Here is a 15,906-nt window from a genome sequence, read left to right as displayed (position 1 = left end):
GCGAGGAACCACACTTGTTTTTTGTCTGAATTGATGTGAGAAGCATGCATGGTCCTGAATCTAAAAATAAAACATGGAGTGGTACCTATCATGAGAAGAAAATTAATGCGGTTGTGCATTGCGGCGAGAGCTGAAAAATTTCAAAACAAAAAGCTGAAAATTTTCAACACAAAAATCCTAAGAGTACAAATCCTGCAAATCAAACGACCACCCATAGGAAAATTCTTAAGTACTGTTTTCTTTCTCATGTGCTCGAAGCATTACTTGTCTTTACATGCGAGGACACTGGTTGAATGAGAAATACACATTTTGTTGATTGTCGTCCTTGTATAAATATATATCAGTAAAAATAAAGACATAAAATCAATAATCGCACACACTTCGACATAATACACGTTGCCCATGCCACCGGAGAAGATAGTGCGGCTTGTCAATATCAGCATATAGTACTAATATTCCGTGGTTAGTCCCTGCAAAAGGAAAGAGCAATCACATAAGTATTTCATGCTGCATTTGCAAACTAAAGCCAGAAAAATACATAACAAAATCACAAGGTACTCACCAAAAGCTTAGTTTTTTTTTCTATATTGGCCTCACTTTGTCATCAAATGCCAACAGTAACATCCCATTTTAGTTTCATAATTCCTCCTATATGTCTAGTAATCTGAAAAAAGTGTCTACAAAATCACATCAGATTGTTAGTACAAATCATATCAAATTTATACTGGATATGCACATACTCCCTCCATTCTATAATATAAGATGTTACTACAACCAATATACTCATATATTGGTTGTAATAACATCTTATATTATGGGACGGAGGGAGTAGAAATTATTTCTCCATTTGATTCATCTCCACACTCCATAATTGGCATCCATCTACAAGCACAAGCCAATTGTGGCAAGAAGGTCTTTGTAATGCAGCGTGCACCAAGTGTTTTAGAAGATCTACGATGATGCACACCTATGAATTCATGCCCGAGTTTATGGGTTGTACATTCGGAGAAAGGGGTGTTTGTTGGCCGATGTGCCTCTTCTTTCATGCTTGCGACCAGTTTGCCCCCTACGGGGACGTTTGGGGCAACCCACACGTGTACATTATGTTCTTCTCGTCTTTAATTTCTCACTAAAGTGCTTCTTGCCGTTTCACCAAAAGAGCCAATTTCAAGTTTTTTAAATTCAAAAATACTTCACATAGACATTAGGATCATGAAAATGATAATGAAAAGAGCCAATTTCAAGATTTCTAAATACAGAAACACTTCACATTAACTGACTAATGCCTTTTGGTACTCCTAATCATTTTAACACAAACTATGTATGTCATTGGCAGCAGAAAATAATTGAGAGCCTATATATATAATCGATTACATTCCGGAGAAATGTAATAATGTAAGTTACCTCCAGTGAGAAATGTACTTCCCCTCAACTGCCCTGCTCTTTCCTCTATCTTCCTCTAAGTTAGCCTCCGGAAATTCTTAACAACAGTGCATATCAGAAAATTCGTGAGACAAGGGCATAAGTTGTGAATACTCCTGCATAGACAAAATAACTGAGAGAAAGAGGCTAGAGAGGATATGTCAAGATACTCTAGGATGTTGAAAGCTCATTATTTCAGAGTCACGGCAAAGAAAATGGAACATATGGCTAAAATCTAACATCTTTCTTAGTTGTACAAACCTATGAAAATGAGGAAGTAGTGCAAATGCAAAGAATGCCGAAAAAAAACACAACCACGAGGCAAGCAATTTATTAACTACCTTGGTAATGATAGAACATTACAGAGTTCATGAGCTCTGTACCATCAGGTGGTGACATGGTCCTGCAAGTCATGTTCGAGAAGACAATGAGATTTAAGTTGCAAGAAGTGCGTCCGTTATGCTATCTATTTCATTAAAAATAATTAATAAAATTGAATTACCGTGGATCAAATCTATTAAAATCTAAACATACCATCCAGAAAACTGTTGTAGGGGTGTCACTGGATGCAAATCTTGCTAGTCCAAGACCACATATCTTGAGTTTACAGTTCCCTTGGAAGTCACATATCTTGAGTCCTACCCTAATCCAAAACCACATATCTTGAGCCGTACCACAAATCGCTCAGAAGTCAGAAATGATTCCTTGGATTTCACATATATTCTTTGGTAGATACTGCAACATGAGGTCACAACTATTTCACCTGAGTGTCAACATGTCAAAATTTAATGTAAGAAGAAATTATCCAAAGAATTCCTTTAGGAGGACTCAAAGAGAGATAAGACTGGCAGCTTCCACTATATGTTCCTGAAATAAGAATTACTTAAAACACACAACCCATTTTCTTGAGAGCCTTGGGCTAAACCAAGTTCTGAAGAAACAATTTGGTCAATATATTTTAGAACTCTTCTAATTGAAATCTGCACTACCATTAGTCTGAAAAATTCTCAAGCACATTATTTCTGAATTCCATAGTATCCATACTATTGCCGATGGGACAAACATCATATGGCAAGTGCTCTTTGCACATGTGAAATCAAAAGAGGTACATGCTATTTACCTGATGTATGAATCATATCCGATCTGTTCACAGCCATTTATGACATTTTAGCATTCAGATGGTTGCTCACAAAAAGCGACCTGTCCTAATCTGCACACTTCAAATCAGAAAGAAACTTCCCTACTGCCTGCTATTCCTAGCAGCAGCCAGCCACAGGACCCTCACCTTCCTTGGCATCGGCCTGCCATGTAACAGAGGTTGAATTATGATAAATATAATCCTGAACTATGTAAAACCAAATGATGACGTGAACATAAAAGGCACTTGATTTCTACAACTGATCTAACAAACTAAAAATAGTCATCATACGCCTACTTTTTCCTCGGTTTGTCTCATCCATGAACAACCAACTTTATAGAAGAAGAAAACACTCGACACATAAATTGAAAGACCTTATAGAATATGGAAGTGTTCCTTGCTCCAGCAACATTGCTGACATATGCATCTCCTCATTTCCTCAAGCAACAGCCAACCATGGCGCTTCTCCATTTCTGAAGCAAGTTAATATGATAGAATCAGGAATAAATCTATAATTATCTCCATTTCTGAAGCAAGTTAATCTGAATGATATTTGAGGCTAGTATGGGCCGGAGTGACATATATGACTGAGATAATGTGACAAAGCTATGCATTCATGTGGATCACGAAATAGATCAGAAGCGCCGTATTTCAATGTCAGCGAATGGATGTGCAAATTTTGTGCAGAGTCACGTTTGGTTCTGCAAGATCTAAAGGGAAAAAATACAGTGAGAGGCTCACGCTGCTGCTGCATGCTAACGTACCTTGAGGAGGCACTGGATTCGGGCTTGGAGGAGGACGTCACGGGAGGACGATGTCCGAGTCGTTGGATGTCCGCGCCACCAGGGGTCTCCTCTTCCTCCTTTTTTTTGAGAAGAAGAAATAATTGGTGTCAAGCACAAGATCAACAAAAATAAGTCTGACGGGAGATGGATCAAACACCCTGGATAGCATCTTCTCGGTGGCCAAAGAATTGATCTAATTAAACACAAGCACACAAATATCATGAATAGTACCTTTTGCTCTCGTGTTAGTAGGCAAAATTATTATCACTTATCGTGTTACCAATTTACCGTTTATTAGCCACCTTGACATCAACGGATTCAGCGGTTTTGTATCTTCCTCATCGAAGAAAACTACTTCCTGAAAATGTTAAAAAAACATCACCGGAATACATATTAGAAATCTTAATTCATGTCAAACATTTGCAGCCAACATCAATGAAAAAAAATGATGAAGTGTATACACAACAATGACGATCTTCTCGGTAAATAAAATCCAAGCACCGTACATGATTTGAAGACAATTATTTGTATTTGGCAGATATAGGTTTCAACTCAATACATTTTTTGTTCAGTGCAGAGGTCTTCTCTGTTGTTTATGCTAAGAAAAAAAATATTATTTAGAAAACGTAGAGATGGATGAAAAACAGAAACAACTTTTGCATTTGTCCCCATAATGTTACACGATGATAAGTATAATGGTAGATGCGGATATGAATTTTAGTTCAAGTAACATATTTCATTTTCACAAGGAGTGAATGAGAAAAAAATACCACAGGACTATCAAAGAAAGGCGTGAAAAAGTTGTCAGCGTATTCACCTTATTCTCATTTCTTACATTTAACTTCTCATATTGGCAGGTCTGATTCTCGGAATTGTCCGACCTTCACATCAGCAAATTTATCAAATTTATCAGAGAAACATAATGTTACGTGGGGTACGCCCCACGTACCAATGAGAGACCGGAAGAACGACTCAAGCAATAGTGGTTTCAAACACGCTTAGCAATAGTGGAATCAAACACGCTTAGCACTACCAAGGCCTACTGGATCCATCTATCAACTGTCAATATAAATGTATTGAAGAAGCTGCATTTAGAGAACCTTTTGGGTTTTTTATTCCCATCTCCTTTAACAATTCAAGGTACAAATTAATGACCTGAAGACAAGGGATCCCACTTTCCCCATTACGTATAAAAACATCAGTGCAAAGTTTACATGTTTGCAATCAATAAGGATGGTTTAGTACATGTAAGATGAATATTTAGCTCGTCATTTAACCTGCCATGTGGTCTCAAACACTGTTTTTTTTCTGCTAACCTGAGTGTTAAACGTTTCATGTAGCACCAGGACTTTTGCTACTGTAAGTGAAAAGGAGCAATGTTCAGTTGTGTTAGTAAGGCACATAGGAAGCTTCAAACAAGATGCAAGCATGTCATGAAACATACCCTGAACCGTTACCATACAAACAATCGTGAACTTCATTTTCAGCTTCAGTAGTTAGAGGTTCAGACAACTGGGAAAGATCAACATACATAAATCAAAGGGTTAATGGAGAATAGAAAGTTGTACAAGCCACAACCAAGCAGGTCAATCAGGCACATATTATAAAAAAACAGAAGAAGAACTCTGTGGTTGCCTCTTTTAAAATTTGAAGCAGTCAAACCAGATTTGACACTAAGTACACCAAAACTATGAAACTATCTGCATCAGTTTTCTACTTCCATCCCCAAATAAATTTCAAGTCACCGGCTAGGCAAAAGGTGCATCCAACGCACAAGCACGAGGAGGAAGATTGAAAAAACCCGGGTAGTTACTGCACCCGTGACTTGGAGCAGACTTGGTACCACTGCCGCATCAGATTCGCCAAAGCATCAGCGTCCACTGACTGGTCTGCGGCACAGGCAACAACAACGTCGACGCATCTGATAGCCAAGGCGAAGACGGCGTCGACACTCATCTATGGGGCTATGGGAGAAAAGCAAGCAAGCAACGCTGACCCAAGACCGGGCAGAAAGATGAGTTGCCTAGAAATAGAGGGAACCAGTTGTCTGTTGTCAAACAAAAAAAAAATATAGCACACCAGCCATGATCAGAAACCATAGTCTTTTCCACTTAATATGACACATTCATGCAGCACAAATACAGGAAAACATTACATTCAAGATTCAGTAATTGTCCCACATATATTGCCACTCGAGAGCCAGAACTAAATTGCAAGAATTATGTATATCAATGGCATCATTTTGACTGAGACGGACCAAACCAAACTGAATGTTATAAGCAACGGATAAACAAAGCACCAAATTTCAATCACAGATAGGGTTGATTCTTGAATCTGGCAAGTTCTGGGAAGGTGTGTGCTTACAGGCAAGGAGAAATCCCCAACATGACGACACCCATTAACCAGGTGAAGAAGGAGATGATGACCCAGCCCCGCACGAGGCTGGCCGGCCGGCCTTCCTAACTGGAGGATGCTACAGTACAAAGACGTGATCCCAGTGAAGATCATCATCCTGGAGAAAGTGATGGCCAGCGTCTTGAACAGCGTCTGCAGCACATGCAACAAAAGTTCTCCATCTCTTGAGAAACCAAAAAAATACGAATGGCAAAACGAAACGCAATTTGCAAGCCAGTCATGCACAATCACATCAAGCTTCTACACGCGAAGAAAATAGCCACCGTTGCCACAGTTTTACTGAAACACGCATTGTAACCAGATCTCATATCTCATCAGAAAATACAAGTGGATGCAATCCGCAAGTGCCTAATTCTCTTTGCCACAAATATGACATACAGAGCAATACAAAACCGATTTGCAGGGTAGAAATACATGAAGGAAATGATAATGTGCGTACCATCTCCCTCCGGAGCTCTTCCTTGTAACCGGAGTCCACCTCAATCTGGGACAGCGCTACTCTCCAGGCTCGGAGCCATGGCAAGGACCTCAACATCGCTGGCAAGCCCATCAAACTTGGGTATGTGGGGCTTCCTCCGATGGTGGCTGGCGAGATCTATGGCGGCCAGGGAAGGGATAGAGCAGCTCTCGCAGCACAAGATTCACGGCAAGTCAGGGAGGGAGAGGAGGGGATCCAGCAGCGCGAGATCCATGTCGATTTGGGGAGGGAGAGGAGCATCGTGTGGGAGGAGGGAAGCACACCGCGCGGCTCGTGGAGGAGGAGGGATTCAGGGAGAGATGCGAAGATCGGGGGCTGGTTAGGGTTCCCTAGGCCGCCACGTGATCCAGCGCGGCGGGAGGGGCTGGCCCTGAGGAGCGACGACCCGGCGAATCCATCGGCCGGCGGCGAAGTGATGGAGCGGCGGCGGTGAATGGACGAAGGGCGGCGGCGGCGAACGAGGGCACAGAGTCGGGCGACCGTTTGTCGCTCGAGGGCAAGAGACCTCGGTTGTACGTGCGGGATTGGTTTGCGATTTTTTTCGCTGGTTAATTTTCGCCGGTTTGTTTTTTGCTGGTTTATTTTCGTTTGTGATAGATGGGTACGACGGGAGGTTAGGCGCGTGGTGGCGGGTGTGGGACTTGGCTGGAGGGTTTTTCTTGGTTCATCGCGGCTGAGCGTGAGGTGGGAGCAGGTATCAAAAAAGACCATGGTAGGTGGGACGAAAATAAAACCCGGAACGCGACCTACCAACTGAGACATTAGGAGTAGAGACTAGTAGTCCTAGTAGTACTCCCCTTGTGGGGCGTGCGCTAGGAGGTTCAGCCGGCCTCCCCCTTTCTCCTTTATATATGGGGGCAGGGCGCACCCTAGAACACACAAGTTGATCTTTTAACCGTGTGCGGTGCCTCCCTCCACAGTTACACACCTCGATCATATTGTCGTAGTGCTTAGGCGAAGCCCTGCGCCGGTAACTTCATCATCACCGTCGCCACGCCGTCGTGCTGATGAAACTCTCCCTCGGTCTCAACTGGATCAAGAGTACGAGGGACGTCATCGAGCTGAACGTGTGCTGAACGCGGAGGTGTCGTAAGTTTGGTACTTGGATCGGTTGGATCGCGAAGACGTTCGACTACATCAACCGCGTTAACTAAACGCTTCCGCTTTCGGTCTACGAGGGTACGTGGACACACTCTCCCCTCTCGTAGCTATGCATCACATAGATAGGTCTTGCGTGATTTTAGGATTTTTTTTTTAAATTACCGCGTTCCCCAATAGTGGCATCAGAGCCAGGTCTATGCGTAGATGTTATATGGACGAGTAGAACACAAAAGGTTGTGCGCGATAATAGTCATACTGCTTACCACCAACGCCTTACTTTGATTCGGTGGTATTGTTGGATGAAGCGGACCAGACCGACATTACATGACCACATTCATGAGACTGGTTCTACCGACATACTTTTGCACAAAGGTGGCTGGCATGTGTCTGTTTCTCCAACTTTAGTTGAATCGAGTTTGACTATGGCTGGTCCTTGTTGAAGGTTAAAACAACACACTAGACGAAAAGTCGTTGTGGTTTTGATGCGTAGGTAAGAACGGTTCTTGCTAGAAGCCCGTAGCAGCCACGAAAAACTTGCAACAACAAAGTAGAAGACGTCTAACTTGTTTTTGCAGGGCTTGTTGTGATGTGATATGGTCAAGGCATGATGTGATATAAATTGTTGTATGAGATGATCATATTTTGTAACAAAGTTATCGGCAACTGGTAGGAGCCATATGGTTGTCGCTTTACTGTATGCAATGCAATCGCCATGTAATTGTTTTACTTTATCACTAAGCCATGGTGATAGTTAAACCCGGGCGTGGGCAGCCCGGCCCGGCAACCCGGCCCGAGCCCGGCCCGAAAAACCCGGGCCGGGCCGGGCCGGGCTTCTGTCTCGGGCCGGGCTCGGGCTTCAGAAATAGACAGGTTTGTATTTTCGGGCCGGGCTCGGGCTCCAAAATTAGCCCGAAGCAAAGCCCGGCCCGGCCCGAACCTTCGCTGAAAAACTCGAATGCACACTAGACACCCCCAGCCCAACCGAAAGCCCAGCGCCCCCAGCCCAATACACAAACCCTAACTCCTATCCCCTCCCCGCACCCACACACACAGCCCCGTCCGGCCGTCCCCAACCCTCCCCGAGTCCCAGACGAGAGACGACTACCCCGTCCGGCCGTCCCCAACCCTCCCCGACCCCGAGTCCCACACTGCTCCACCGGCGGCGGCCAGATCCTGCTATGGCGCGGCCGTGGTGCTCTCTCCCTACCCCAACCTGACGAGCTCTGTTCCCTCCCCATCCCGATCTAACGAGCGGCGGTGCAGCTTCCTCGTCCCGACGGCGCCGCACCCACCTGACAGCGCCGCACCTTCCTCGACCCGACGATGCCGCACCTTCTCGACCCAACGGCGCCGCACCTTCCTGGACCCGACGGCGACCACGTCCACTGCTCCGCGACTCACTGCATCGGCGCTAACTGGTCGGCGTGTGACCATCAGGTATGAGTCTCCTGTACTTCTTCTCCTTCTCTGAATCTTCTGTCTCCTTAATGTGTAGTATGCTCCTTCTCTGAACGATCTGTGTAAGTGCTAGTCTGAGCATATTTATTGTGTTTTTTGGCAGCCATGACTAGTTTGTGGAGTCTAAGTGAGGAATATCACGAGGAGGAAGACGTGGATTATGAAGCCGATGGTGATCAGGAGAATATTGCTACAAGTGCAAGATCGGACCAGATCGTTGTAGCTGCTCCCGTTCCTTGTCCGGCTGCCCCTGCTCGTACTGCCGCGGCACCTCGCACTCGCAGCAAGCGGGCAAGGTTGAATCAACAGGCTCCAGCAGGATGTAACGGACGGCGTGCAAGAACTAATGAGCCATCCGATGGAGATGAAGCGAATCAGCAGCCACCGCCACCACCACCGCCACCACCCGGACCACAGGTTAATCCTGCGCCAAAATTAAGGTCAAAAGCATGGGATAACTTCACTTTGATTGAACAACCTGATCCTGATCAAGTATTTGCTCAGTGCAAAACTTGTAAAGCCATACTTAGAGCAAGTTCGAAAAATGGAACATCTCATTTGTTAAGGCATACTGCTAATGTGCATCCATCACATGGAACAACTTTGGAGAGTTTGTTTGCTGAATATAGTGGTGCTGCTGTTAGTCAAACACCATCACATGGTGCTACAAACAGTAGGGGAAGTAGGGGAGATGGTTCTGATATGTTCGATGACTACGAGAGTTACATTCAATCTCAACGGACAAATGTAGAGAGGTCTCAATTGGATCTTTATTTGGAAGAAACTCCTAGAAAATTGAATGACGAGTTGAATGTCTTGGAATTTTGGAGCAAATCATCTGTGCGATACCCTGAGCTTGCATCAATGGCTCGGGATATTCTTGCTGTCCCCATTTCTAGTGTTGCTTCGGAACAAGCCTTTAGCATGAGTCGCAAAGTTATAACACCTAACCGAGCTTCACTTAAGCCTAAGACCATCGAGGCTTTAATGTGTCTCCAAGATTGGTATCGTTGGAAGATGTCTCAGAGTGAAGGTACAATTAAGCGTCTATTGTTGTTTCATATTAACATCACCATTGCACACATTACCATTGATTCTTGTATTGTTTGTTTTGTAGAAATGAGCACTACAGGAGGTGGACCTTCAAGTTCTCATGCAAATGAGTTATCTTCAGATTCGGTTTGTATTCATTCATGCACTCCTTTAGTATCTTGTCTTGTTTGTTGATATCAAACTTGCTTTCCTGCTTCATGCCATTCCTATCTTCCTTATTTTCAACTTGTGCTTTCATCCAGGAAAATGATGAAGTTGAGATAGCTTGATGGAATAAGGAAGAGATGGATTCAAAAGAGTCATCAAATTGTGGCTTTGAAGTTTGAACTTGCTATTTGATATCTTTATTATGTAATGGACTTGTTATTTGATATGCTGTTATGTAATCAGACTTGTTGAACTATGTTGTGCTGTTGTGGGCTTATCGAAACTTCGAAAGTATGTTGCGGACTTGTTGAACTATGTTGCTTATGTCTTTGGCTTGAGAAATATGCTGCTGTTATGTAATGAATGCATTACATGTATATGTAATTATGTATATGCATATGCTGCTGTTTGTGCAATGCAGAGCTCTTTTGTGAAATATGTATATGCTGCTGTTTTGTGTGCATATGTTGCTGTTTTGTGTGCATATGCTGCTGTTTTGTACATATGATGTTGATTCTGTAACTTGTTGTACATCAGGATCAGGAGTTGTCGGGCTTCGGGCCGGGCTTCAGGCTTCGGGCTTTTCAGCCGGGCCGGGCTCGGGCTTGTAAACGCGAATTTTCTCGGGCTTTTTTTCGGGCTCGGGCTTCACATCTCAGCATCGGGCTTTTTTGAGCCCGGCCTGAAACCCGGCCCGGCCCGAGAGATGCCCGGGTTTAGTGATAGTCATAGTAACGATAGTTGGCGAGACGACAATGATGCTACGATGGAGATCAAGGTGTCGTGCCAGTGACGATGGGGATCATGACGATGCTTCGGTGATGGAGATCATGAGCACAAAATGATGATGGCCATATCATGTCACATATTTTGATTGCATGTGTTGTTTATCCTTTATGCATCTTATTTTGCTTAGTACGACGGTAGCATTATACGATGGTCCCTTACTAAATTTCAAGGTACAAGTGTTCTCCCTGAGTATGCACCATTTCTACAGCTCGTCGTGCCGAGACACCACGTGATGATCGGGCGTGATAAGCTCTACATTCACATACAATGAGTGCAAGCCAGTTTTGCACACGCAGAATACTCGGGTTAAACTTGACGAGCCTAGCATATGCAGATATGGCCTCGGAACACTGAGACCGAAAGGTCGAACGTGAATCATATAGTAGATATGATCAACATAGTGATGTTCACCATTGAAAACTACTCCATCGCACGTGCTGATCGGACATGGTTTAGTTGATTTGGATCACGTGATCATTTAGATGACTAGAGGGATGTCTGTTTAAGTGGGAGTTCTTAAGTAATATGATTAATTGAACTTTAATTTATCATGAACTTAGTCCTGATAGTAATTTTGCATGTCTACGTGATTGTAGATCAATGGCCCGTGTTATTGTTCCTTTGAATTTTAATGCGTTCCTAGAGAAAGCTAAGTTGAAAGATGATGGCAGCAACTACACGGACTGGGTCCGTAACTTGAGGATTATCCTCATTGCTGCACAGAAGAATTACATCCTGGAAGCACCGCTGGGTACCAGTCCTGCTGTAGATTCTACTGATGACGTTAAGAACATTTGGCAGAGCAAAGTTGATGACTACTCGATAGTTTAGTGTGTCATACTTTACGGCTTAGAATCAGGACTTCAAAGATGTCTTGAACGTCATGGAGCATATGAGATGTTCCAATAGTTGAAGTTAATATTTCAAGAAAAAGCCCGAGTTGAGAGATATGAAGTCTCCAACAAGTTCTACAGCTGCAAAATGGAGGAGAATGGTTCTATCGGTGAACACATACTCAGAATGTTTGGTTACCATAACCACTTGAATCAGCTGGGAGTTAATCTTCCTGATGATAGTGTCATTGACAGAGTTCTTCAATCACTGCCACCAAGTTATAAAGGCTTCGTGATGAACTATAATATGCAAGGGATGAACAAGACTATTCCCGAGCTCTTCGTGATGCTAAAGGTTGCGGAGGTAGAAATCAAGAAGGAGCATCAAGTGTTGATGGTCAACAAGACCACTAGTTTCAAGAAAAAGGGCAAAGGGAAGAAGGGGAACTTCAAGAAGAACGGCAAGGAAGTTGCTGCTCAAGAGAAGAAACCCAAGTCTGGACCTAAACCTGAAACTGAGTGCTTCTACTACAAAGGGACTGGTCACTGGAAGCGGAATTGTCCCAAGTATTTGGCGGATAAGAAGGATGGCAAAGTGAAAGGTATATTTGATATACATGTTATTGATGTGTACCTTACTAATGCTCATAGTAGCGTCTGGGTATTTGATACTGGTTTTGCTGCTCATATTTGCAACTCGAAATAGGGGCTACAAATTAAACGAAGATTGGTTAAGGACGAGGTGACAATGCGCGTGGGAAATCGTTCCAAGGTCGATGTGATCGCCGTCGGCACGCTACCTCTACATATACCTTCAGGATTAGTTTTAGGCCTGAATAATTGTTATTTGGTGCCAGTGTTAAGCATTAACATTATATCTGGATCTTGTTTAATGCGAGACGGTTATTCATTTAAATTAGAGAATAATGGTTGTTCTATTTATATGAGTAATATGGTCATGCACCCTTGCTTAGTGGTCTATTTTGGTTGAATCTCGATAGTGATGTTACACATATTCATAATTTTGAAGCCAAAAGATGCAAAGTTGATAATGATAGTGCAACTTATTTGCGGCACTACCGTTTGGGTCATATCGGTATAAAGCACATGAAGAAACTCCATGCTGATGGACTTTTGGAATCACTTGATTATGAATCAGTTGGTGCTTGCGAACCGTGCCTTATGGGCAAGATGACTAAAACTCCGTTCTCCGGAACAATGGAACGAGCTACTGACTTATTGGAAATAATGCATACAGATGTATGTGGTCCAATGAGTGTTGAGGCTCGTGGCGGGTATCGTTATTTTCTTACCTTCACAGATGATTTGAGCAGATATGGTTATATCTACTTAATGAAGCATAAGTTTGAAACATTTGAAAAGTTCAAAGAATTTCAGAGTGAAGTGGAAAATCATCGTAACAAGAAAAAAGGTTCTACGATCTGATCGTGGAGGTGAATATTCGAGTTACGAGTTTGGTCTTCATTTGAAACAACATGGGATAGTTTTACAACTAACGCCACCTGGAACACCACAATGAAATGGTGTGTCCGAACTCATAACCGTACTTTATTGGATATGGTGCGATCTTTGATGTCTCTTACTGATTTACCGCTATCATTTTGGGGTTATGCTTTAGAGACGGCTGCATTCACTTTAAATAGGGCACCATCAAAATCCGTAGAGACAATGCCTTATGAACTGTGGTTTCGCAAGAAACCAAAGTTGTCGTTTCTTAAAGTTTGGGGCCGCGATGCTTATGTGAAAAAGCTTCAACCTGATAAGCTCGAACCCAAGTCGGAGAAGTGCGTCTTCATAGGATACCCAAAGAAAACTGTTGGGTACACCTTCTATCACAGATCCGAAGGCAAAATCTTTGTTGCTAAGAATGCATCCTTTCTAGAGAAGGAGTTTCTCTCGAAAGAAGTGAGTGGGAGGAAAGTAGAACTTGATGAGGTAATTGTACCTTCTCCCTTATTGCAAAGTTGTTCATCACAGAAATCAGTTCCAGTGATTCCTACACCAATTAGCTAGGAAGTTAATGATGACGATCATGAAACTTCAGATCAAGTTACTACTGAACTTCATAGGTCTTCCAGAGTGAGATTCACACTAGAGTGGTACGGTAATCCTATTCTGGAAGTCATGTTACTAGACCATGGTGAACCTACGAACTATGAGGAAGCGATGATGAGCCCAAATTCCGCGAAATGGCTTGAGGCCATGAAATCTGAGATGGGATCCATGTATGAGAACAAAGTGTGGACTTTGGTGGACTTGCCCGATGATCGGCAAACCATAGAAAATAAATGGATCTTTCAAGAAGAAGACCGACAGAGACGGTAATGTTATTGTCTACAAAGCTCGACTTGTTGCAAAAGGTTTTCGACAACTTCAAGGAGTTGACTACGATGAGACTTTCTCACCCGCAGCGATGCTTAAGTATGTCCGAATCATGTTAGCAATTGCCGCATTTTATGATTATGAAATTTGGCAGATGGATGTCAAAACTGCATTCCTGAATGGATTTCTGGAAGAAGAGTTGTATATGATGCAACCAGAAGGTTTTGTCGATCCAAAGGGTGCTAACAAAGTGTGCAAGCTCCAGTGATCCATTTATGGACTGGTACAAGCCTCTCAGAGTTGGAATAAACGCTTTGATAGTGTAATCAAAGCATATGGTTTTACATAGACTTTTGGAGAAGCCTGTATTTACAAGAAAGTGAGATGGAGCTCTATAGCATTTCTAATATTATATGTGGATGACATATTGTTGATTGGAAATGATATAGAATTTCTGGATAGCATAAAGGGATACCTGAATAAGAGTTTTTCCATGAAAGACCTCGGTGAAGCTGCTTACATATTGGGCATCAAGATCTATAGATATAGATCAATACACTTAATTGGACTTTCACAAAGCACATACTTTGATAAAGTTTTGAAGAAGTTCAAAATGGATCAGTCAAAGAAAGGGTTCTTGCCTGTGTTACAAGGTGTGAAATTGAGTCAGACTCAATGCCCGACCACTGCAGAAGATTGAGAGAAAATGAAAGTCATTCCCTATGCTTCAGCCATAGGTTCTATCATGTATGCAATGCTGTGTACCAGACCTGATGTGTGCCTTGCTATAAGCATAGCAAGGAGGTACCAAAGTAATCCCGTAGTGGAGCACTGGACATCGGTCAAGAACATACTAAAATACCTGAAAAGTACTAAGGATATGTTTCTCGTTTATGGAGGTGAAAAAGAGCTCATCGTAAAGGGTTACGTTGATGCAAGGTTTGACACTGATCCGCATGACTCTAAGTTGCAAACCGGATACGTATTTTTATTGAATGGAGGAGCTGTCAGTTGGTGCAGTTCCAAGCAGATCGTCATGGCGGGATCTACGTGTGAAGCGGAGTACATTACTGCTTCGGAAGCGGCAAATGAAGGAGTCTGGATGAAGGAGTTCATATCCGATCTAGGTGTCATACCTAGTGCATCGGGTCCAATGAAAATCTTTTGTGTCAATATTGGTGCAATTGCCTTGGCAAAGGAATCCAGATTTCACAAGAGAACCAAGCATATCAAGAGATGCTTCAATTCCATCCATCATCAAGTGTTAGAGGGGGACATTGAGATTTGCAAGATACATACAGATCTGAATGTTGCAGACCCATTGACTAAACCTCTTCCACGAGCAAAACATGATCAGCACCAAAGCTCCATGGGTGATAGAATCATTACTATGTAATCTAGATTATTGACTCTAGTGCAAGTGGGAAACTGAAGGAAATATGCCCTAGAGGCAATAAAAAAGTTATTATTTATTTCCTAATTTCATGATGAATGTTTATTATTCATGCTAGAATTGTATTAACCGGAAACTTAGTACATGTGTGAATACATAGACAAAACAAATTGTCCCTAGTATGCGTCTAATTGACTAGCTCGTTAATCAATGATGGTTATGTTTCCTAACCATAGAGATGTGTTGTCATTTGATGAACGGGATCACATCATTAGGAGAATGATGTGATGGACATGACCCATCCATTAGCTTAGCATTACGATCGTTACAGTTTCATTTCTACTGCTTTCTTCATGACTTATACAAGTTCCCCAGACTATGAGATTATGCAACTCCCGAATACTGGAGGAACACTTTGTGTGCTATAAAACGTCACAACATAAATGGATGATTATAAAGATGCTCTATAGGTGTCTCCGAAGGTGATTGTTGGGTTGGCATAGGTCGAGATTAGGATTTGTCACTCTGTGTTTCGGAGAAGTATCTCTGGG

At 42.8% G+C, this 15,906-nt stretch overlaps 2 protein-coding genes across 16 annotated transcripts; one reads left to right on the top strand and one right to left on the bottom strand.

The window, feature by feature from the left end:
* Window positions 1-219: 219 nt before the first annotated feature.
* On the bottom strand, window positions 220-6,792 carry LOC123046973 (uncharacterized). 15 transcript variants are annotated; one of them, XR_006422697.1, is made up of 14 exons: window positions 6,200-6,790; window positions 5,710-5,892; window positions 4,790-4,857; window positions 4,662-4,702; window positions 4,163-4,226; window positions 3,577-3,703; window positions 3,325-3,422; window positions 2,935-3,033; window positions 2,543-2,723; window positions 1,957-2,185; window positions 1,764-1,825; window positions 1,405-1,538; window positions 563-677; window positions 220-470 (listed from the first exon to the last, which is right to left on the bottom strand). XR_006422697.1 is itself a non-coding variant. In XM_044470437.1 (5 exons), the coding sequence occupies exons 1-4, from the start codon at window positions 6,308-6,310 to the stop codon at window positions 4,678-4,680; spliced, it is 387 nt and encodes a 128-aa protein (XP_044326372.1). In that variant the 5' UTR covers window positions 6,311-6,791; the 3' UTR covers window positions 3,620-3,703; window positions 4,163-4,677. The 15 variants fall into 15 exon arrangements, 1 of the variants encoding a protein (XP_044326372.1); XR_006422698.1 differs by having other exon boundaries at window positions 3,634-3,703; XR_006422693.1 differs by having other exon boundaries at window positions 4,163-4,702; window positions 6,200-6,791.
* Window positions 6,793-9,480: 2,688 nt separating this feature from the next.
* On the top strand, window positions 9,481-10,129 carry LOC123042312 (zinc finger BED domain-containing protein DAYSLEEPER-like). The gene is made up of 3 exons (XM_044464790.1): window positions 9,481-9,830; window positions 9,915-9,976; window positions 10,093-10,129. Exons 1-3 carry the CDS (start codon window positions 9,500-9,502, stop codon window positions 10,117-10,119), a joined length of 420 nt encoding a protein of 139 aa, XP_044320725.1. The 5' UTR covers window positions 9,481-9,499; the 3' UTR covers window positions 10,120-10,129.
* Window positions 10,130-15,906: the final 5,777 nt, after the last annotated feature.

Source organism: Triticum aestivum, chromosome 2B (genome assembly GCF_018294505.1).
Source record: "Triticum aestivum cultivar Chinese Spring chromosome 2B, IWGSC CS RefSeq v2.1, whole genome shotgun sequence".
Taxonomy (NCBI): Eukaryota; Viridiplantae; Streptophyta; class Magnoliopsida; order Poales; family Poaceae; genus Triticum; species Triticum aestivum.
This window is presented reverse-complemented; position numbering and strand designations above follow the sequence as displayed.

Excerpts from the sequence above, each read along its gene's own strand:
- LOC123046973 (XM_044470437.1), bottom strand. The coding sequence starts at position 6,310 with ATGGGCTTGCCAGCGATGTTGAGGTCCTTGCCATGGCTCCGAGCCTGG. Across the intron at positions 5,893-6,199 it reads AAGAGCTCCGGAGGGAGATG|ACGCTGTTCAAGACGCTGGC; the intron begins GTACGCACATTA and ends CATGTGCTGCAG. Across the intron at positions 4,703-4,789 it reads TTGTATGGTAACGGTTCAGG|TAGCAAAAGTCCTGGTGCTA; the intron begins GTATGTTTCATG and ends TTTCACTTACAG.
- LOC123042312 (XM_044464790.1), top strand. The coding sequence starts at position 9,500 with ATGTTCGATGACTACGAGAGTTACATTCAATCTCAACGGACAAATGTA. Across the intron at positions 9,831-9,914 it reads GAAGATGTCTCAGAGTGAAG|AAATGAGCACTACAGGAGGT; the intron begins GTACAATTAAGC and ends TTTGTTTTGTAG. Across the intron at positions 9,977-10,092 it reads ATGAGTTATCTTCAGATTCG|GAAAATGATGAAGTTGAGAT; the intron begins GTTTGTATTCAT and ends GCTTTCATCCAG.